This window comes from Panulirus ornatus, chromosome 48 (assembly GCF_036320965.1).
Source record: "Panulirus ornatus isolate Po-2019 chromosome 48, ASM3632096v1, whole genome shotgun sequence".
In the NCBI taxonomy this organism is placed as follows: Eukaryota; Metazoa; Arthropoda; class Malacostraca; order Decapoda; family Palinuridae; genus Panulirus; species Panulirus ornatus.
In genome coordinates, this window is record NC_092271.1 from 7096431 (window position 1) to 7121498 (window position 25068).

The 25068-nt window shown below is 43.9% G+C and overlaps 1 protein-coding gene across 1 annotated transcript in view; it reads right to left on the minus strand.

Moving 5' to 3' along the window:
- Positions 1 to 25068, minus strand: part of LOC139764064 (uncharacterized) — a 180093-nt gene that overhangs the window by 121827 nt on the left and 33198 nt on the right. The window contains exon 3 of the mRNA XM_071690519.1: positions 13467 to 13575. Coding sequence (XP_071546620.1) covers positions 13467 to 13575 — 109 coding nt within the window. The remainder of the gene's footprint in view (positions 1 to 13466; positions 13576 to 25068) is intronic.

The window sequence follows — 25068 nt, forward strand, 5'->3', positions numbered from 1 at the left end:
CAGTGGCCGTGTACATCAGTGTTAGAGTACCCCAATGCCAGTGTACATCAGGGTTAAAGTACCCAAGGGCCTGTGTACATCAATGTTAGAGTACCCAGTAGCAGTATACATCAGTATTAGAGTAGTCCAGCGGCAGTGTACATGAGTGTTAGATTATCCCAGTGTGTGTACATGAGTGTCAGAGTACCCCAAAGGCAGTGTACATCAGTATTAGATTATCCCAGTGACAGTGTACATCAGTGTTAGAGTCAATAGTGCTAGAGTACATCAGTGTTAGAATCCCTATTGCCAGTGTACATAAGCGCTAGAGTCCCTAGTGACAGTGGACATCAGTATCAGAGTACCCAGGGCCAGCGTACATCAGTGTTAGAGCCCCCTAGTGCCAGTGTACATCAGTATTAGAGCCCCTAGTGCTAGAGTACATCAATGTTAGAGTACCATAGTGCCTGTGTACATCAGTGTTAGAGTAAAACAGTACCAGTGTACATCAGTGTTGTGGCTCCTCGCTATTACCAGCGTACAACAGTGTTAAAATCCCTAAGTGTCAGTTTACATCAGGGTCAGAGTACCCCAGAGCCAGCATACATCAGTGTTAGAGTACCCTAGTGGCAGTGCACATCAGTGTTAGAGTACTCCAGTGACAGTGTACAACAAAGTTAGAGTACCCAGTGCCAGTGTACATCAGACAGAGTCCCCGGTGCCAGTGTACATCAGTGTTATAGTCCCTAGTGCCAATGTACATCTGCTTTAGAGTACCCCAGTGCCAGTGTACATCAGAGATAGAGTCCCCCAGTGCCAGTGTACATCCGTGTTAGAGTCCCTCGTGCCAATGTACATCTGCGTTAGAGTACCCAAGTGTCAGTGTACATCAGTGTTAAAGCCCTACGTGCCAGTGTACATCAGTGTTAGAGTACCCGAGTGCCAGTGTGCATCAGAGTTAGATTACCCTAGTGCCAGCGTACATCAGTGTTAGAGCCCCGACTGGCAGTGTACATCAATGCTAGAGTACCCCAGTGCCAGCGTACATAGTGTTAGAGTCCCTAGTGCCAATGTACATCAGTGTTAGAGTCCCTAGCGACAGAGTACATCAGTGTTAGAGTCCCTAATGTCAGTGTACATCAGCGCTAGAGTCCCTAGTGAGTGGACATCAATATTAGAGAACCCAATGCCAGTGTACATCAGTGTTAGAGTACCCAATGCCAGTGCACATTAGTGTTAGAGTACCACAATGCCAGTGTACATCAGTGTTGGAGTACCACAATGCCAATGCGCATCAGTGTTAGAGTACCACAATGCCAGTGTACATCAGTGTTAGAGTACCACAATGCCAGTGTACATCAGTGTTAGAATACCCGATGCCAGTACACATCAGTGTTAAAGTACCACAATGCCAGTGCATATCAGTGTTAGAGTACCACAGTGCCAGTGTACATCAGTTAGAGTATCCCCAGTGACAGTGTACATCAATGTTAGAGTACCCCATTGCCTATGTACATCAGAGTTAGAGTACCCCAGTGCCAGTGTACATTAGGGTTAGAGTACCCAGTACCAGAGTGCATCATTGTTAGAGTACCCCAGTACCTGTCTACATCAGTGTTAGAGTACCCCAGTGCAAGTGTACATCAGTGTTAGAGTACCACAGTGACTATGTACATGAGTTAGAGTCCCTAGCGCCTGTGTACATCAGTGTTAGACTACACCAATGCAAGTGTACTTCAATGTTTCAGTCCCTAGTGCCTATGTTCATCAGTGTTAGAGTGCCCCAGTGACAGTGTACATCAGGGTTAGAGTCCCCCAGTGCCTATGTTCATCAGTTTTGAGTACCCCAGTGCCTGTGTTCATCAGTATGAGTCACTAGCGCCTGTGTACATCAGTGTAGGAGTACCCCAGTCCCAGTGAACATCAGTGTAAGAGTACCCCAGTGCCAGTGCTCATTAATGTTAGAGTACATCAGTAACAGTGTACATCAGTGCTAGATTCCCTAGTGCCAGTGTACATCAGGGTTAAAGTAACCCATTGCCAGTGCTCATCAGTGTTAGAGTCCCTTGTGCCACTGTACATCAGTTTTACAGCACTCCAGCGTCAGTGTACATCATTGTTAGAGTCCCAAGTGCCAGTGTACATCATTGTTAGAGTACCCGCGTAAGTGTCCATCAGTGTTAGAGTACCACAGTGCTAGTGCTCATCAGTGTTAGAGTACCCAGTGCCAGTGTACATCAGTGTTAGAGTCCTCAGTGCCAGTGTGCATCAATGTTAGAGTACCAGAGTGCCAGTATACATTAGTATTAGAGTACCCGAGTGTCTGCGTACATCAGTGTTAGAGTACCCAGTGCCAGTGTGCATAAGCGTTAAAGTCCCTAATGCCAGCGTACATCCGTGTTAGAGTACCCTTGTGTCAGTGTACATTAGCGTTAGAGTACCCCAGTGCCAGTGTACACCAGAGTTAGTACTCCAGTGCCAGTATACATCAATGTTAGAGTACCCAGTGCCAGTGTAAATCAGTGTTAGAGTACCCCAGGGACAGTGTACATCAGTATTAGAGTACCCTAGTGCCAGCAAGCATCATTGTTAGAGTACCCAAGTGCCAGCATGCATCAATGTTAAAGTCAATAGTGCCAGTGTAAATTAGTGTTAGAGTCCCTAGTGCCAGTGTACATTAGTGTTAGAGTACCCAGAGCCAGTGTACATCAGTGTTAGTCGTTAGTGAGTGTACATCAGTGTTAGAGCATCCAGTGCCAGTGTACATCAGTGTTAGAGTCCTTAGTGCCAGTGTACATCAATGTTAGAGTACCAAAGCGCCAGAGTACATTAGTGCTAGTTAGAGTGCCACAGTGCCAACGTACATTAGTGTTAGAGTACCATAGTGCCAGTGTACATCAGTGTTAGAGTACCCCAGTACCTGTGTACATCAGCGTTAGAGTACCCCACTGCAAGTGTACACCAATGTTAGAGTACGCCAGTGCCTGTGTACATGAGTGATAGAGACCCTAGTGCCACTGTACATTAAGTGTTAGAGTACTCCAGTGCCAGTGCTCATCAGTGTTAGAGCCTCTAGTTCCAGTGTACATCAATGTTAGAATACTCCGGTGCCAGTGCTCATCAGTGTTAGAGTCCCTAAAGCCAGTGTGCATCAGTGTTAGAGTACCTAGTGCCAGTGTACATCAGTGTTAGAGTCCCTAGTGACACAGTACATCGGTGTTACAGTACCCAGTGCCGGTGTAAATCAGTGTTAGAGTACCAAATGCCAATGCATACCAGTGTTAGAGTACCACAGTGCCAGTGTACATCAATATTAGAGTACCTAAGTGTCCGAGTACATCAGTGTTAGGGTACCCCAGTGCCAGTGTACATCAGGGTTAGAGTACCCAGTGCTAGTGCTCATCAGTGCTCATCAGTGTTAAAGTTCCTAGTGCCAGTGTGCATGTCTTAGCGTACCCAGTGCCAGTGTACATCAGTGTCAGAGTCCCTAGTGAAAATGTATATCAGTGGTAGAGTACCCAGCGCCAGTGTACATCAGTGTTAGAATACCCGAATACCAGTGCACATCAGTGTTAGAGTACCACAGTGTCAGTGTACATCAGTTAGAGTACCCGACTGCCAGTGTACAACAGTGTTACAGTACCCTAGTGCCTGTGTATAACAGTGGTTAGAGTACACCAGTGCCAGTGTACATCAGAGTTAGAGTACCCAGTGCCAGTGTACAGTAGTGTTAGAGTACCCCAGTGCCACTCTACATCAGTGTTAGAGTACATCAGTGCCTGTGTGCATGTGTCAGTTTCCCTAGTGCCTGTGTACATCAGTGTTAGAGTACACCAGTGCAAGTGTACATCAATGTTTGAGTCCCTAGTGCTAGCGTACAACAGTGTTAGAGTACCCAGTGCCAGTGCTCATCAGTGTTAGAGTACCCAGTGCCAGTGTACATCAGTGTTAGAGTACCCTAGTGCCAGGGTACATCAGTGTTAGAGTCCATAGTGCCAGCGTACATCAATGTTAGAGTACCCAGTGTCTGTGTACATCAGTGTTAGAATAACCCAGTGCCAGTGTACATCAGTGTTAAAGTACCCAGTGCCAGTGCTCATCAGTGTTAGAGTCCCTAGTGCCAGTGTACATCAGTGTTAGCGTACCCAGTGCCAGTGTACGTCAGTGTCAGAGTCCCTAGGGAATATGTATATCAGTGGTAGAGTACCCACTGCCAATGTACATCAGTGTTGGAGTACCCCAATGCCAGAGCACATCAGTGTTAGAGTACCAGAGCGCCAGTGTACAACACTTAGAGTGCCCCACTGCCAGTGTACATCAGTGTTAGAGTACCCGAGTTCAAGTGTACATCAGTGTAAGAGTACCCCAGTGCCAGTGTACATCAGGGCTAGAGTAACCAGTGCAAGTGTACATCAGTGTTACAGTATGACAGTGCCTGTGTACATAAGTGTTAGAGTCCCTAGTGCCTGTGCACCTAAGTGTTAGAGTACACCAGTGCAAGTGTACGTAAATGTTTGAGTCCCTACTGCCAGTGTACAACAGTGTTAGAGTACCCCCAGAGCTAGTACTCATCAGTGTGAGAGTCCCTTGTGCCAGTGTACATCAGTGTTAGAGTACCCCAGTGCCAGGGTACATCAATGTTAGAGTCCCTAGTGCCAGTGTCCATCAGTGCTAGAGTAACCGTTACCAGCGTACACCAGTGTTAGAGTACCGCATTGCCAGTGCCCATTAGTGTTAGAGTCCCTAGTGCCAATGTACATCAGTGTTAGAGGACCACAGTGCCAGTGTTCATCAGTGTTAGGGTACCCCAGTGCTAGTGTACATCAGTGTTAGGGTCCTTAGTGCCAGTGTACATCAATGTTAGAATACCAGAGTGCCTGTGTACATCAGTGTTAGAGTACCCCAGTGCCTGTGTACATCAACGTTAGAGCATCCGAGTGCCAATGTACATCACTGTTAGAGTACCCCAATGCCACTGTACATAAGTGTAAAGTACCCAGTTACAGTGTACATCAGTGTCAGAGTCTCTAGTACCAGTGTACATCCGTGTTAGAGTACCCGTACCAGTGTACGTCAGTGTTAGAGTACCCCAGAGCCAGTGTATATCAGTGTTAGAGTACCCTAGTGCCAGTGCACATCAATGTTAGAGTACCCAGCAACAGTGTACATCAATGTTGGAGTACCCCAGTGCCAGTGTGCATCAGTGTTAGAGTACACCAGTGCCAGTGATCATCAGTTTTAGAGTACACCAGTGCCAGTGTACATCAGCGTTAGAGTCCTTAGTGCCAGTGTAAATCAATATTAGAGTACCAGAGTGCCAGTGTACATTAGTGTTAGAGTACTAGAGTGCTTGTGTACATCAGTGTTAGAATACCCAGCACCTGTGTACATCAGCATTAGAGCACCCAAGTGCAAGTGTACATCAATGTTAGAGTACACCAGTGCCTGTGTACATGAGTGATAGACCCTAGTGCCAGTGTACATCAATGTTAGCGTACCACAGTGCCAGTGTACATCACTGTTAGAGTACCCCAATGCCAGTGTACATCAGTGCAAAGTACCCAGTTACAGTGTCCATCAGTGTCAGAGTCTCTAGTACCAGTGTACATCCGTGTTAGAGTACCCGTGCCAGTGTACATCAGTGTTTGAGTACCCTAGTGCCAGTGCACATCAAAGTTAGAGTACCCAGTGCCAGTGTACATCAATTTTAGAGTACCCCAGTGCCAGTGTGCATCAGTGTTAGAGTACATCAGTGCCAGTGCTCATCAGTTCTAGAGTACACCAGTACGTGTACATCAGTGTTAGAGTTCCTAGTCTGCATGTACATCAGTGCTAAAGTCCCTAGTGCCAGGGTACATTAGTGTTAGAGTACCCAGTGTCAGTGCTCATCAGTGTTAGAGTCCTTAGTGCCAGTGTATATCAGTGTTAGAGTACCACAGTGCCAGTAAACATCAATGTTAGAGTACCCTAGTGCTAGTGTACATCAGTGTTGAGTATCCAGTGCTAGTGTACATCAGTGTAGAGTATCCAGTGCCAGTGTACATCAGTGTTAGAGTCTCTAGCGCCAGTGTACATCAGTGTTAGAGTACCTGTGACAGTGCACATCAGTGTTAAAGTACCCCACTGCCAGTGTACATCAGCGCTAGAGTACCCCAGCGCCACTCTACATCAGTGTTAGAGTACCCTAGTGCCATTGTACATCAATGTTAGAGTACCCAGGCCGGTAAACATCATTGTTAGAGTACACCAGTGCCAGTGCTTATGAGTGATAGAGTACCCCAGTGCCAGTGTACATCAGCGTCAGAGTCCCTAGTGTGAGTGTACATCAGTGCTAGAGTCCCTAGTGCCAGTGTACATTAGTGTTATGAGTACCCAGTGCCAGTGAACATCAGTGTTAGAGTCCCTAGTGACTGTACATCAGTGTTAGAGTACCCAGTGCCACTGTATATCAGTGTTAGAGTACCCTAATGAAAGTCCACATCAGTATTATGGTACCACAGTGCCAGTGTACATCAGTGTCAGAGTACTCCAGTGCCAATGTACATTAGTGTTAAAGTACCCAGTGCCAGTGTATATCAGTGTTAGAATACTCCAGTGCAAGTGTAAATCAGAGTTAGAGTATCCCAGTGCAAGTGTACTTGAGTGTTAGAGTCCCTAGTGCTTGTGTGTATCAATGTTAGAGTACCCCCAGTGCCAGTGTGCATCAGGGTTAGATAACCCCAGTGCCAGTGTACACCAGTGTTATTAGAGTCCCTAGTGCAAGTGTACATCAGGGTTAGAGTACTCCAGTGCCTGTGTACATCAGTGTCAGAGTCCCCAATGCCAGTGTACATCAGGGTTAGAGTATCAAAGTGCCAGTGCTCATCAATGTTAGAGTACACCAGTGCCAGTGTACATCAGAGTTAGAGTACCCCAGTGCCAGTGTACATCAGTGTTAGAGTCCCTAGTACCAGTGTAAATCAGAGTTAGAGTACTCAGTGCCAGTGTGCATCAGCGTCAGAGTAGCCTAGTGCCAGTGCTCATCAGTGTTAGAGTCCTTAGTGCCAGTGTACATCAATGTTAGAGTAACACAGTGCCAGTGTACATCAGTGTTAGAGTATCCCAGAGTTAGTGTACATCAGTGTCAGAGTACCCAGTACCAGTGTACATCAGTGTTAGAATACTCTAGTGCCAAAGAATATCAGGGTTATAGTCCACCAGTGACTGTGTACATCAGTGTTATAGTCCTTAGTGTCAGTGTACATCAGTGTTAGAGCCCCTAAGTGTCAGTGTACATCAGTGCTAGAATACCCTAGTGCCAGTGTATACCAGTGTTGGAGTAACCTAGTACCAGTGGACATCAGGACTAGAATACCCTAATGCCAGAGATTATCAGTGATGGAGTACCCTAGTGCCAGTCTACATCTTTGTTAGAATAACATAGTACCAGTATATATCAGTGCTGAAATACCAAAGTCCCAGTATACATCAGTGTTAGAGTACCACAGTGTCAGTTTACATCACTGTTAGAGTATCCCAGGGCCAGTGTACAGCAGTGTTAGAGTATCCCAGGGCCAGTTTACAGCAGTGTTAAAGTCTAAAAATGCAACTCTAAATCAGTGTTAAAGTACCACAGTGCCTGTACAAATCGGTGTTTGAGTACCACAATGAAAGTGTATGTCAGTGTTTACCCAAGTGCCAGAGTTCATCTATTTGTGTGTCTTGTACAGCAGTATTAGAGTCCCCAATGCCAATGTACAGCAGTGTTAGGATCCCACAGTGCCAGTGTACGTTAGTGTTAGACAGTACCCCAGTGCCAGTGTACGCGACAGTGTACTTCATTGTTAGAGTCCCAGTGTCAGTGTACATCAGTGTTAGAACACCAGTGCCCAGTGTAAATCAGAGTTAAAGTACCACAGTGCAAGTGTGCATCAGTATTAGAGTACCTTTGTCCCAATGTACAACAGTGTTAGAGTACCACAGTGTCAGTATACAGTAGTGATAGAATACCGTAGTGTCAGAGTATATCACTGTTAATGTTAGAATACAGTAATGCCAGAGTGCTTTTGTTTTAGACTTCCACAGCGATAGAGTACATCACTGTCAGATAAGTAAGTACCACAGTGCCACAGTATATCAGTGTTAGAGTACGAGAGTGTCAGAGTACATTAGTGTGAGAGTACCAGAGTGCAAGAGTATATCAGTGTTAAAGTGCAACAGTACATCAGCGTTAGAGTACTTGAGTATGACATCACCTGTCTGTCAAAGTATGAGAGTACCTGAGTATGACAGCACCAGAGTGTCGAGGTATGAGAGTACCAGAGTATGACAGCACCAGAGTGTCAACGTATGAGAGTACCAGAGTATGACAGCACCAGAGTGTTAACGTATAAGAGTACCAAAGTATGACAGCACCAGGGTGTCAACGTATGAGAGTACAAGAGTATGACAGCACCAAAGTGTCAACGCATGAGAGTACCAGAGTGTCAGAGTTTCGCTGTGTCAAAGTACAAGAGTATTATCATGTCACCGGATTAACAGTGAATGATAACACCAGAGTGCCAGAGTATGACAGCACCAGAATGCTAGAATATGAGAGCGTCAGAACGTCACAGTGTGACAGCACCAGCGTGTTAGTGTTACACTGATACAGTGTCAGAGTATAACAACACCAGAGTACCAGAGGACCACAGTGTTAAGAATGTCAACGTATGAGAGCACCAGAGTGTCAATGTATGAGAGCACCAGAGTGTCAAAGCATAAAATCACCAGAGTGTCAGAGTATGACATCACCTGAGTGTCAGAGTATGACATCACCAGAGTGCCAAAGTGTGAGAGCGCTAGAGTGCCAGAGTATGACAGCAACGGAGAAGCAGATTAGGACAGCACCAGTACCAGAGTATGACAACAACAGAGTGCCAGAGCAGGGCAGTGTTAATGTAACAGAGTATGAGAGCACCAGAGTGCCAGAGTATGACAATACCAGTAGGCTAAAGTATGACAGCACCAGAGTGCTAAAGTATAGCAGCGTTAGAGTACCAGAGTATGACAGCACACGATTGGCAGAATACAACAGCACCAGCGGGCCATAATATAACATCACCAGAGTGCCAAAGTATGACAGCACCAGAGTGCCAGAGTATGATAGCACTAGCGCACCAGAGTATGATATAACCAAAGAGAGAGTAGGGCAGTGTTAGAGTACCATAGTATGAGAGCACCAGAGTGCCAGAGGATGACAACACCTGTAGGCCAGAGTATGACGGCACCAGAGTGCCAAAGTATAGCAGCTTTAGAGTATCAATGACAGCACAATTTGGCATAGTATCACAGCAACAGTGGGCCACAGTATGACAGCACCACAGTGCCAGAGTATGATAGCACCAGAGTGCCAAAGTATGACAGTGTGAGAGTGCTAGAGTATGACAGCACCAGAGTGCCAGAGTACGACAGCACCACAGTGCCAGAGTATAACAAAGCCAGAGTGTCAGAGTATGACAGTGTTAGAATGTAGGAGAATGATAGAACCAGAGTGCCAGAGTATCACTGTATAAGAGTACCAGTGTATGACAGCAACTGAGTGCCAGAGTATGACAGCACCAAAGTGCCAGAGTGTGACATCACCAGAGTGCCAGAGTATCAGTGTTAAAGTGCCGAAGTATGAAAGCATTAGAGTGCTAGAGTATGACCGAATCCGAGTACTTGAGTATCACAGCGTTAGAGTACCAGAGTATGACAGCATCAGAATTGCAGAGTATGACAGTTACAAAGTGTCTGAGTATGGCAGTGTAAGAGTACCATATTATGACAGCAAGAGTGCCAGAGTATGACAGCACCAAAGTGCCAGATTATGACAGCCCCAGAATGAGAGAGTATGACAGTACCAGAATGCCAGAGTACGGCAGTGTTAGAGTACCATAGTATGACAGCAAGAATGCCAGAGTATAGCAGCACCAAAGTGAGAGTATGAAAGAACCAGAGTGTCAGATAACACAGTGTTAAAATGCCAGACTGTGACAGCACCAGTGTGCCAGAGTATGACAACTCAAGAAAGTATAGAAGCATTAGATTACCTGAGTATGACAGCATAAGATTGGCAGTGCATGACTGCACCACTTGGCCATAGTATGACAGCACCAGAGTGCTAGAACATGACAACACCAGAGTGCCAGAGTATGACAACAGCATAGTACCAGATTACAACACTAGAATGCCAGATTATGGCAGCGTAAGAGTTCCATATTATGACAGCAACAGAATGCCCGAATATGACAGCGACACAGTCCCAGAGTATGATAGCACCAGAGTGCCAGATTATGACAGCACCAGAAAGCAAGAGTATCACAGTGTTAGAGTACCAGGATATGACAGAACCAGGGTGCAGTGCCAGAATATGACAGCACCAGAGTGCCAGATTATGACAGCACCAGAAAGCAAGAGTATCACAGTGTTAGAGTACCAGGATATGACAGAACCAGGGTGCAGTGCCAGAATATGACAGCACCAGAGTGCCTGTGTATCAGTGTTTGAGTAAGACAGCAAAACAGCATTAGCGTGCCAGCGTATGACAGCAACAGAGTGCCAGACTATGATAGCACCAGAGTGCCAAGTATGACAGCACCCGAGTACCAGAGTATGACAGTATTGGAGTGACAGATTATGGCAGCACCAGAGTGTCAGAATGACTGTACCAGACTGCCAGAGTATTAGAATGTTATTGTGCCAGAATAAGAGCACCAGAGTACCAAAGTTTGACTGTAACAGAGTGACAGAGTGTAACAGCACCAGAATGCCAGACTATGACAGCACCAGAGTGTTAGTGTGTGACAGCACCAAACTGCAAGAGTATAACAGCACCAGGGTGCCTGAGTGTCAGTGTTTGAGTAAGATAGCAAAACAGCATCAGAATGCCAGCGCATGACAGCACCAGAGTGCCAAAGTATGACTGCACCAGAGTGCTAGAGTATGACAGCACAAGAGAACCAGAGTATGACAGCACCAGAGTGCCATAGCATGACAGCACCAGAGTGCCAGAGTATGACAGCACCAGACTGCCAGATTATGACAGCACAAGAGTACCAGAGTATGACAGCACCAGAGTGCCATAGCATGACAGCACCAAAGTGCAGGAGTATGACAGCACTAGAGTGCCAGAGTATGACAGCAACAAAGTACTAGAGTATGACAGCACCAGAATACCAGAGTGTGACAGCACCAGACTGCCACAGCATGACAGCAACAGAGTACCAGAGTATGACAGCACCAGAGTACCAGAATATAACAGCACCAGAGTTCCAGAGTATAACAAAGTTGGAGTGCCATAGTATAACCACCAAAGTACCTGAGTATGGCACCATCAGAGTGTCAGAGAATGACAGCACCAAAGCACCTAAGTATGACACCATCAGGTGTGCCTAAGTATGGCAGCACCAGACAGCCAGAGTATGACAGCACCAGAGTGCCAGTGTATGACAGCGCCAAAGTACCACAGTATCACAGCGTTAGAGTACCTGAGTATGACAGCAACAGATGCCAGCACATGACAGGAAGAGTACCAGAATATGACAGCAGCCTGAGTATAACCGCACCACAGAGTGCCAGAGTATAACAATGTTAGAGTGCCATAGTATGACAGCAAGGTACCTGGGTATGGCAGCATCAGAGTGCCAGACTATGACAGCACCCGAGTGCCAGTGTATGACAACACCAGAGTTCCGGACTGACAGCACCACAGAGTGCCAGAGTATAACAATGTTAGAGTGCCATAGTATGATAGCAAAGTACCTGGGTATGGCAGCATCAGAGTGCCAAAGCATAACAGCACCAGAGTACCAGAATATAACAGCACCAGAGTATAACAGCATCAGAGTGCCAGAGTACAACAGCATCAGAGTGCCAGAGTATAACAGCATCAGAATGCCAGAGTATCACGGTGTTAGAAAGCCATAGCATCAAAGTACCTGTGCATGGCAGCCTCAGAATGCCAGAGTGCCACAGTATGACAGCTACAGTGTGAGAGAGTATGACAGCACCAGAGCGCCACAGTATGACAGCTACAGTGTTAGAGAGTATGACAGCACCAGAGTATCACAGTATGACAGCTACAGTGTGAGAGAGTATGACAGCACCACAGTGCCACAGTATGACAGCTACAGTGTGAGAGAGTATGACAGCACCAGAGTGCCACAGTATGACAGCTACAGTGTGAGAGAGTATGACAGCACTAGAGTGCCACAGTATGACAGCTACAGTGTGAGAGAGTATGACAGCACCAGAGTGCCATAGTATGAGAGCTAAAGTGTGAGAGAGTATGACAGCACCAGAGTACCACAGTATGACACCATCAGTGTGCCAGAGTATGACAGCACCAGAGTGCCACAGTATGACAGCTAAAGTGTGAGAGAGTATGACAGGCACCAGAGTGCCACAGTATGACAGTTACAGTGTGAGAGAGTAAGACAGCACCAGAGTGCCACAGTATGACAGCTACAGTGTGAGAGAGTATGACAGCACCAGAGGGCCACAGTATGACAGCTACAGTGTGAGAGAGTATGACAGCACCAGAGTGCCACAGTATGACAGCTACAGTGTGAGAGAGTATGACAGCACCAGAGTGCCACAGTATGACACCATCAGTGTGCCAGAGTATGACAGCACCAGAGTGCCACAGTATGACACCTACAGTGTGAAAGAGTATGACAGCACCAGAGTGCCACAGTATGACAGCTACAGTGTGAGAGAGTATGACAGCACCAGAGTGCCACAGTATGACAGCTACAGTGTGAGAGTATGACAGCACCAGAGTGCCACAGTATGACAGCTTCAGTGTGAGAGAGTATGACAGCACCAGAGTGCCACAGTATGACAGCTACAGTGTAAGTATGACAGAACAAGTGTGCCACAGTATGACAGCATCAGTGTGCCAAAGTATGACAGCACCAGAGTGCCACAGTATGACAGCTACAGTGCGAGAGAGCATGACAGCATCAGTGTGCCAGGGTATGACAGCACAAGAGTGCCACAGTATGACAGCTATAGTGTGCCAGAGTATGACCGTACCAGAGTGTCACAGTATCACAACACCAGTGCCACAGTATGACAGCATCAGTGTGCCAGAGTATGACTGTACCAAAGTGCCACTGTATGACAGCACCAGAGTGCCACAGTGTGACAGCACCAGAGTGCCACAGTATGACAGCTAGTGTGCCAGAGCACTAGAGTGCTAGAATATGAAAGCACCAGAGTGCCAGAGCATGATAGCACTAGAATGCCAGAGTATGACTGTGTTAGAGTGACAGAGTATGACAGCACCAGTGACAGAGTTTGACATCACCAGAGTGCTAGAGTATGACCATGAAAGTGCCAGAATATGACAGCACCAGAGTGTCAGAGTGTGACAGCACTATAGTGCCGCAGTATGATAACACCAGAGTGCCAGAGTATCTCAGTGTTAACGTGTTAGCGTCCCTAGTATCAAGGTATGAGGTATGACATGATGAGGTACTCACTCGTTTCCCGCAGGTAGTACCGACACCAGCGTATGCCGTGCACCCACTGACACCGGTAATGGATGTAGAACTCGTACCCGTAGAAGGCTTCCGTAGCCAGCCCGTGCAGCTGTAAGGTGAACTCAGGTCAGTAAAGTAAGTATGTCGGGTTACGCACGTGTAGCTAAACTGGTAAAGGTCAACCACAATCATCGAAAAGAGTTAACAAGGTCAACACGGATGGTTCCATGTGGTAATAATGATCAACTGGAGTGAGTCATGAAGGTATAAGGAGAAGCTCAGGTCAAATGGCAGGTCATCAGCCGTGTCTGACCTTACTACAACACTGTCTCATTGACCTTCAACCTCATCAGGTTACTCCTGAAAGGTATATAGGATTAATGCGAGTTCATTCAAGATAAACAAAATGAAACTTGTAAAAAAAAATTATTCTTTAGTAACTTAACGTAAATCAAGTTGAACAATAAATCAAGTAAACTAAACATCCCAGAAAGTAAACCATTAATAACATCTTACTAGAATCTATCGGAGTAAATGACTCATCCACAGTTAACCGGTGTTACCCTGTTCCAGTCACAGTTACCTGTTGTTAACCAGGACTAATGACAATTACCTGGTGTTATCCATGACAAGTCACAGTAAACTGACGTTAACCAAGATGAACAAGAATGGAATGTGGCTCACTAGGATCAATCATGGCAACCTCAACTGTGGTTAACTAGGATCAGTCAGCATCAACTGTGGTTAACTAGGATCAATCAGCATCAACTGAGGTTAACTAGGATCAATCAGTATCAATTGTGGTTAATTACGATCAATCAGCATCAACTGTGGTTAAATAGGATAAATCAGCATCAACTTTGGTTTACTAGGATCAGTCAGCATCAACTGTGATTAACTAAAATCAATCAGCATTAACTGTGGTTCACGAGGATCAATCAGTATCAACTGTGGTTAACTAGGATCAATCAGCATCAACTGTGGTTAACTAGGATCAATCAGCATCAACTGTGGTTAACAAGGATCAAATAGGATCAACTTTGGTTAACAAGGATGTGGTTAACTAGGATCAACCAGAATCAATTTTGAGTAAATAAGATTTACAAGCATCAACTGCGGTTAACTTTAATCACCCAGCATTAACTGCCGATAACTTGGATCAACAAACATCAACTGGATTAAGTCAAATCAACCATCATCTACTTTGATTAACTAGGATCAACCAACATCAACTGCGGTTAACTTTAATCACCCAGCATTAACTGCCGATAACTTGGATCAACAAACATCAACTGGATTAAGTCAAATCAACCAACATCTACTTTGATTAACTAGGATCAACCAACATCAACTGCAGTTAACTTGGATCAACCAGCATCAACCGTGGTTAACATGGATAAACCAGTTTCAACTGCGGTTACCTTGGATCAACCATCATCAACTGGATTGAATAAAATCAACCAACAACTACTTTGATTAACTAGCATCAACCAGCATCAACTATGGTTAACGACTATCAACCAGCGTCAAGGATAGTCAATTTGCATCAACCAGCATCAACTGTGGTTAACTTGAATCAACCAGCATCAACTGTGGTTAACTTGAATCAACCAGCATCAACTGTGGTTAACTTGAATCAACCAGCATCAACTGTGGTTAACTTGAATCAACCAGCATCAACTGTGGTTAACTTGAATCAACCATCATCAACTGAAATGAACAAAATCAACCAGCAACTACTTTGATTAACTAGCATCAACCAGCATCAACTATGGTCAACTACTATCAACCAGCGTCAAGTGCAGTTAATTTGCATCAACCAGCATCAACTGTGGATAACTTGGATCAACCAGCATCAACTGTGGTTAACTTAGATCAACCAGCTTAGACTAAGAATAATTTGGATCAACAAACATCAACTGTGGTTAATCAGAATCAACCAGCATCAACTTCGATTAACTTCAGTCAACCAGAATCAACTGTGCTTGACTACGAACAAGCAGCATCAACTGCGATTAACTTAGATTAACCAGCATAAACTGATGTTAACTACGATCAACCATCGTCAACTATGTTTAACTTAGATCAACCCATATCAACTCGGATTAACTAAGATCAACTAACATCAACTGTACTTAACTACGATCAACCAACGTTAACTGCTATTTAACTGGATCAACCAACATCATCTTTGATTAAGTAGTATCAACACACAACAACTGTAGTTAACTAGGATAAACCAGCATCAATTGCAAATAAATTGGATCAACAAACATCAACTGTGGTTAACAAGGATCAACCAATATCAACTGAGGTAAACCTGAATCAACCAGCATCAACTGTGGTTAAACAGAATTAACCAGCATCTACTGCGATTAACCTCGATCAACCAATATCAACTGTAAAGAATTGGGACCAACTGCGGTTAACTTTGATTAACCAGCATCAACTATGGTTGAATACTATCAACCAGCATCAAGTGCAGTTAATTTGCATCAACGAGTAATAGTTACGCTTAATTTGGATCAAACATGGACTGTGGTTAGCCAGGATCAACCAGCACCAACTGCGATAAAATTGGATCGATCAACATCAACTGTGGTTAACTAGGATCAACTAGCATCAACTATGGTTAACCAGTATCAACCAGCGCAAACAGCCGTTAGCTCAGATCAACCGACATCGATTGTGGTTAACTAGGAATTACCAGCATCAATTGTGGTTAACTAGGATCAACCAGCATCAACTGCAGTTAACTTGGATGAACCAGCATCAACTATAGTTAACCAGGATCAATCAGCGCCAACAACCGTTAACTCAGATCAACCAAAATCAGTTGTGGTTAACACGGATCAACCAGCATCAACTGCTGTTAATCTGGATCAACCAACATCGATTGCCATTAAATTGGATCAACCAGCATCAAGTGTGGTGAAGTAGGAGAAACCAGCATTAACTGCGGTTAACCTGGATCAACCAGCATCAACTGCAGTTAACCTGGATCAACCAGCATCAACTGCAGTTAACCTGGATCAACCAGCATCAACTGCGATCAACTTGGGTAAATCAGCATTAATTGTGGTTAAGAAGATCAACCAGCATCAATGCAGTTAATCGGGATCAACCAACTTCAACTGTGGTTAACTTGGATCAACCAACATCACCTGTGTTAACTAGAATCAACAAACTTCAACTGCAAAAAAACTATGATCAAGCTGATTCAACTGTGATTAACTACGATCAATCAGCGTCAACAGTGATTAGCTAAGCTCAACCAGCGTCAGCTGCTGTTAGCTTAGCTCAACTAACATCGACTGCGGTTGACTATGATCAACCAGCATCAACTGCGCTTAACTTGGATCAACCAGCATCATCCGTGGTTAACTAAGATCAACCAGTCACGGTGAACTTGTTTTAATCAGGACGAGCCACGGTGAAATTATTGTCAACCACCAGGGGCAGTCACAGTGTGTTGCTGTTAACACGACCAGTCACGGTGAACCCGTGTTAACACGGTCGGTCACGGTGAACCCGTGTTAACAAGGACCAGTCACGGTGAACCTGTGTTAACAAGGACCAGTCACGGTGAACCCTTGTTAACACGACCAGTCACGGTGAACCCGTGTTAACACGGTCGGTCACGGTGAACCCGTATTAACAGGACCAGTCACGGTGAACCCGTGATAACAAGAACCAGTCACGGTGAACCCGTGTTAACAAGGATCAGTCACGATGAACCCGTATTAACAGGACCAGTCACGGTGAACCCGTGTTAACACGGTCGGTCACGGTGAACCCGTATTAACAGGACCAGTCACGGTGAACCCGTGATAACAAGAACCAGTCACGGTGAACCCGTGTTAACAAGGATCAGTCACGGTGACACCGTATCAACAGGACCAGTCACGGCGAGCCCGTATTAACAAGGACCAGTCACGGTGAACCCTTGTTAACAGGACCAGCCACGGTGAACTAGTGTTAACCAAGACCAATTACGGTGACTTGGTGCTAACCAGGACTAATGACAATTACCTGGTGTTAACCATGACAAGTCACAGTGAACTGACGTTAACCAAGATGAACAAGAATGTAATGTGGCTCACTAGGATCAATCATGGCAACCTCAACTGTGGTTAACTAGGATCAGTTAGCTTCAACTGTGGTTAACTAGGATCAATCAGCATCAACTGTGGTTAACTAGGATCAATCAGCATTAACTGAGGTTAACTAGGATCAATCAGTATCAACTGTGGTTAATTACGATCAATCAGCATCAACTGTGGTTAAATAGGATAAATCAGCATCAACTTTGGTTAACTAGGATCAATCAGGATCAACTTTGCTTGACAAGGATGTGGTTAACTAGGATCAACGAGAATCAACTTTGATGAAATATGATTAACTGGCATCAACTGTAGTTAACAGTAGTCAACCAGCATCAACTGTGGTTAACGAATCAACCAGCATCAACTTCGATTAAACTGGATCAACCAACATTAACTGTGGCAAACTAGGATCAACCAGCATCAACTGCGGTTAACTCTGATTAACCAGCATCAACCGTGATTAACTAGGATTAACTAGCATCAACTGTGGTTAACCAGGATCAACCACTAAGGTTATCTTCCATCAACCAGCCTCAACTTTGGTTAACCTGGATCAACCAGCATCAACTACGATTAACTTGGATCAACTAAAATCATCTGTGGTTAACTACGATCAACGAGCATCAACTGCGACTAACCTGGATCAACCAGCGCCAACAGCCGTTAACTCAGATCAACCAACATCAATTGTGGTTAACTAGGATCAATCAGCATCAACTTCGGTTAACAGGGATGCGGTCAACCACGATCTACCATAATAACCTTTGATTGAATAAGATTAACTAGCATCAACTGCGGTTAACATTAATCAACCAACATCAACTGCGGTTAACTAGGACAAAACAGCATCAACTGCAATAAACTGGACATAAGAAAATACTATGGTTAAATAAGATCAACAAGCATCAACTGCGGTTAACTTGGATCAACCAGAAGCAACTCCAATAATTCAAATCAACCAAAACCAACTCTGACAAACTGGGATCAATCAGCAACAATTGTGGTTAACTAGGATCAGCTGCGTTTAACTTAGATAAACCAGCATCAACTGTGGTTAACCAGGATCAACCAGCATCAACTGCAATTATCTTGGTTCAACCAACATAAACTGTGGTTAACTAAGATCAACGAGCATCAACTGTGGTTAACCAGGATCAACCAGCATCAACTGCAATTATCTTGGTTCAACCAGCATAAACTGTGGTTAACTAAGATCAACGAGCATCAACTGTGGTTAACCAGCATCAACTGTAATTAACTTGGATAAACCAACATCAAATGTAAATAAGTAGAATCAACCAGTAATAACTGCAGTTAACTTAGATTAGCCAGCATCATCTGTGGTTAACTACTATTAACCACAATCATGTATAGTTAATTTGCATCATCCAGCATTTACTGCATTCAAAATTGATCAAACAACAAGAACTGTGGTTAGCCAGGACCAACCAGCTTCAAGTGCGATTAACTAGGATCGATCAACATCAACTGCGCTTTAACAAGGATCAACCATTATCAAATAAGCTCAACACGTATCAACCAGCACAAACTGTAGTTAACCTAGATCAAGTAGCATCAACAGCGGTTAACTTGAATCAGCCAAAATCAACTGCGGTTAACTTGGATTAACCAGAATCAACTGCTGTTAACCTGGATCAACCACCATCAACTGCGATTAACATCGATCAACCAACGTCAACTATGGTTAACTAAGATCAACCATCATCAAATGTGGTTAACTAGAATCAATTAGCATCAATTGTGCTTAACTACGATTAACCAGCATCAACCGCAATTAACTTGAATCAACCACCATCAACTGCTGTTAAACTGGATCAACCAACACGATTTGCGATTAACTTCGATCAAACAACATCAACTGCCGTTAACTAGGATCAACCAGTAACAGCTGTGGTTAACTAGGCTCAACCAGCATCATTTGTAAATAACTTGGATCAACCAGCGCCAAATGCGGTTAAATCAAGTCAACCAACATCGACTGTGGTTGACTAAGATCAACCAGCATCAATTGTGGTTAAATTTACTCAGCCAGTATCAACTAATGTTATGTTAGATCAGCTTACGTAAACTGCGACTAACTTAGATCAACCACTATCAAGTACGGTTAGCTTAGATCAACCAGCATCAACTGCGATTAAATTGGATCAAACAATATCATCGGCGGTTAATTTGGATCAACCAATATCAATGGCAATCAACTTGGATAAACTAGCATCAACTGCGCTTAACTTGGGTCAACCAGCATCAACTGTTGTTAACTAGGATCAACCAGCATCAACTGTGGTTAACTAGGATCAACCAGCATCAACTGCAAGTAAGTTGGCTCAACCTGCAGCAACCGTAGTTAACTACGACTAATTATAAAAAGCTGTGTTGTACTATATTCGAACATGACCAAATCAGGTTAACTACCATTAGTCACGATGAATTGGGGTTAATTAGAATAAGCTCAAACACATGTGTGTTGACGAGGATTATATGTGGGTTAAATTAAATCAAGAGTGATCATCTTGGGCTCAGTGTGACGATCTACGACTAAATCATTTGCCAGTATGAGTACATATACGTCCTGGGGTGAACGAGGCTCAACAGCAAACAGCTGGCCTATCAAAGAACAAACATGACCAAATAAATTTACTAGGATCAACACAACTAGGGTTAAGAACAAAACTAGGATCAACACAACTAGGGTTAAGAACAAAACTAGGGTCAACCAGAACAAAGATCAACCATAACAAAATCGAATAAACCATATAAAACCAGAACAATCCGGGATCAACAACAAAGTAGGATCAACCATAATTAAGCTAAGATCTACCATAACAAAATTGGATCAATCAGAATAAACTAGGATCACACAGAACAAGCTACAATCAATTAGTACTAGGACCAACCAGAACAAGCTAGGATCAACTAGACAAACTATGATCACCTAGAACAATCTAAGATCAATCAGAACAAGCTAATATCAACTAGAACAAGCTAAGATCACGTAGAACAAACTAGGATCAATTAAAATCAACTTTTAACAACCAGAACAAAATAGGATCAACTGGAACGAACCAAGGTCAGTCATAACAAGCTAGGATACACTAAATCATACTATGATCATCCATTACAAAATAGGACCAGCCAGATCAAACTAGGATCAGCTAAAATAGATTATGTTCAACGTCAACAAGCTAAGATTAACCAGGACAATCTAGGATCAACCAGAAAAAAGAAGGATCAACCAGAACAAAGTACGATCACCTAAAACAAACTAGGATCTACGATAACAAACGAGAATCAACCATAACAAAACCAGAATCATTTAGAATAAACTAGGAGCAACCAGAACAAACAGGAATCACCCATAACAAACTAAGATCAATCAAATCAAGCTAAAAAAAAAAAAAACTAGCACCAACCAGAAAAAACTAAGATATGCATTTCAAACACTAGAATCAAGCAAAAACTAGGATAAATCAGAACGAACTAGGTTCAGACAATACAAACAAGGATTAATCAGAAAAACCTAGGATCAACAGTAACATATTAGGATCAACCAAAAAGCTAGGATCAACCAGAACAGATTAAGATCAACCATAACAAAGCAGAAAAAATTGGATCAACCAAAACAAAGATCAACTATAAAACAAGCTAGAATCAACTCGAAAAAACTATGATAATCCAAAAACAAAATAAGATCTACCATAACAAACTCGGAACAAAATCAAAAAGGTAAGATCAACCAGAAGAACCTAGGATTTAAAGGAGCAAACTGGTGTTACCATGGCCAGTCACAGTGAAATGGTGTTAACATGGACCAGTCACGGTGAACTGATGTTACCAGGACTAGTCACAGTGAACTGATGTTACCAGGACCAGTCACGGTGAACTGATGTTACCAGGACCAGTCACGGTGAACTGATGTTACCAGGACTAGTCACAGTGAACTGATGTTACCAGGACCAGTCACGGTGAACTGATGTTACCAGGACCAGTCACGATGAACTGATGTTACCAGGACCAGTCACGATGAACTGATGTTACCAGGACCAGTCACGGTGAACTGATGTTACCAGGACCAGTCACGATGAACTGATGTTACCAGGACCAGTCACGGTGAACTGATGTTACCAGGACCAGTCACGATGAACTGATGTTACCAGGACCAGTCACGGTGAACTGATGTTACCAGGACCAGTCACGGTGAACTGGTGTTACCAGGACCAGTCACGGTGAACTGATGTTATTAGGACTAGTCACGATGAACTGATGTTATTAGGACTAGTCACGGTGAACTGATGTTACCAGGACCAGTCATGGTGAACTGATGTTACCAGGACCAGTCACGGTGAACTGATGTTACCAGGACCAGTCACGGTGAACTGATGTTACCAGGACCAGTCACGGTGAACTGATGTTACCAGGACCAGTCACGGTGAACTGATGTTACCAGGACCAGTCACGGTGAACTGATGTTACCAGGACCAGTCACGGTGAACTGATGTTACCAGGACCAGTCACGGTGAACTGATGTTACCAGGACCAGTCACGGTGAACTGATGTTACCAGGACCAGTCACGGTGAACTGATGTTACCAGGACCAGTCACGGTGAACTGATGTTACCAGGACCAGTCACGGTGAGCTGATGTTACCAGGACCAGTCACGATGAACTGATGTTACCAGGACCAGTCACGGTGAACTAGTGTTAACCAAGACCAGTCATAATAAATTAAGATAAACCAGAACAAACTTAGGTGAACCAGAACAAACAGTGATGAACCATAACAAACTATGATAAACCAGAACAAATTAGGATCAACCTGAACAAATAATGCTTAAGCAAAAACAAACTACAATCAACCACAGCAAACTAAGATAATCCAGAACAAATAAGGATCAACCATAATGATTTTGAACCAAAATCAAAGATCAACCAAAAGCTAAGATCTACTAGAACAAACTGGTGTTACCAGAACCAGTCTCGGTCCTGGTAACAAGCATCAACCTGAACAAACTATGATAAAAAAGAACAAACTTGGATCAATACTAACAAACGAGGATCAACCAGAAAACAATAATTATAAAAACTACGATAAACCATAACAAATCAATATCAACCAGAACAAAGAAGGATAACCCAAAAGGTACTACGATCAACCCAAACTAACTACTGTCCAACGAAACAAACTACGATCAACCTGACATAAGATCAACCAGAATAAGCCAGGATTGACCAGAACCAGAATGAATCAGACAAGCAAGGATCAACCAAAACAAGCTACGACAAGAAAGGGAGAAACAACCAGAACAAGCAAGGAACAACCGAAACAAGCTAAGGACGGCCAGAACAGGTTAGGAACAACCAGAACAAGCTAGGGACAACTACAACAAGCTGGAACGACCAGAACAAGCTAGAAACAACTGGAGCCAGCTAGAGACAACCAGAACAAGCTAGGGACAACCCGAACAAGCTATAAAAACAAACCAAGCTAGGAACAACCAGAACAAGCTAGAAACAACCATAACATGCTAGGGACAACCAAAACAAGCTAAGGACAATCGGAGCAAACTAGAAAGAAACAAAACAAGCAAGTAACAATCGTAACAAGCTAAGAACAACCAGAATAAGCTAAGGACACCTTAAACAAGCTAGGAACAACCATGACAAGCTAGGTACAACCAGAACAAGCTATGAGCAACTATAACGAGCGAGGAACAACCATAACAAGCTAGGGACAACCGAAACAAGTTAGGGACAACCAGAAAAAGCTAGGGACAACCAAAACAAGGTAGGAACAATCATAATAAGCTAAGAACAACAAGAACAAGCTAGGGAAAATCAAATCAAGCTACGAACAACCATAACAAGCTAGGGACAACCAGAACAAGATGGAGACAATCAGAATCCGATAGGAACAACCAAAACAAACTAAGAACAACCAGAAAAAAGCTAGGGACAACCAGAACAAGCTAAGAACAACCAGAACAAGCTAGGGACAACCAGATCACGCGAGAAACAATCATAACAAGCTAAGAATGCCCATAATAAGCTAGGAAAAACAAAACAAGCTAGGGAAATCTAGAACAAGCTAGGAACAACTAGAACAAGCTAGGAACAACCAGAACAAGCTAGGAACAACCAGAACAAGCTATTAACAACCAGACCAAGTTAGGGGCAACCAGATCAAGCTAAGAACTACCATAACAAGCCAGGAACAACCAGAGCAAACTAAAGACAATAAGATCAAGCTGGGAACAACTAGAACAAGCTAGGAACAATAAGCTAGGGATAACCAGAAAAAGCTAGGGACAACCACAATAAGCTAGGGATAACCAGAAAAAGCTAGGGACAACCAAAAGAAGCTAGGGACAACCAGAACAAGCTAGGGACAACCACAACAAGCTTGGGACAACCAGAACATGCTAGGGACAACGAGAACAAGCTAGGGACAACCAGAACAAGCTAGGGACAACCACAACAAGCTAAAGACAACCACAACAAGCTAGGGACAAGAACAAGCTAGGGACAGCCTGTAGCGACAGTGTCACTACCTCTTCTCTGTTCACCAAACCACTCTCCCTAACCCTCTCACTTCGCACACCACCTCGACCAAAATACCCTATATCTGCCACTCTATCATCAAACACATTCAACAAACCTTCAAAACACTTACTCCATCTCCATTTCATTTCCCCACTACTTGTTATCACCTCCTCATTAGCCCCCTTCACCGATGTTCCCATTTGTTTTCTTGTCTTACGCACTTTATTTACCTCCTTGCAAAAAATCTTTTTATTCTCTCTAGAATTTAAAGATACTCTCTCACCCCAACTGTCATTTGCCCTCATTTTCACCTCTTCCACCTTTCTCTTGACCTCCTGCCTCTTTCTTTTATACATCTCCCAGACAATTGAATTACTTCCCTGCAAAAATCGTCTCTTCTCTTTCACTAACAATCTTACTTCATCATCTCACCACTAACTACCCTTTCTAATCTGCCAAACTCCCACCTTTCTCATGCCACAGGCATCTTTTGCGCAAGCCATTGATGCTTCCCAAAATACATACCATTCCTTCTCCACTCTCTTTATGTCATTTGCTCTCACCATTTTCCATTTTGCACTCAATCTTTCCTCACACAATTCTCCTTTCCAAGCTCACTTACTCTCACCACTCTCTTCACCCAAACTTTCTCACTTCTTTTCTGAAAACCTCGACAAATCTTCACCTTCGCTTCCACAAGATAATGATCAGACATACCTCCAGTTGCACCTCTCAGCACATTAACACCCAAAAGTCTCTCTTTCACGCGCCTATCAATTAACACGTAATCCAATAACGCTCTCTGGCCACCTCTCCTACGTACATACCTATACTTATGTATATCGTTCTTTTTAGAACAGGTATTCCCAATCACCATACCTTTATCAGCACACAAATCTACAAGCTCTTCACCATTTCCATTTCAGCACTGAACACCC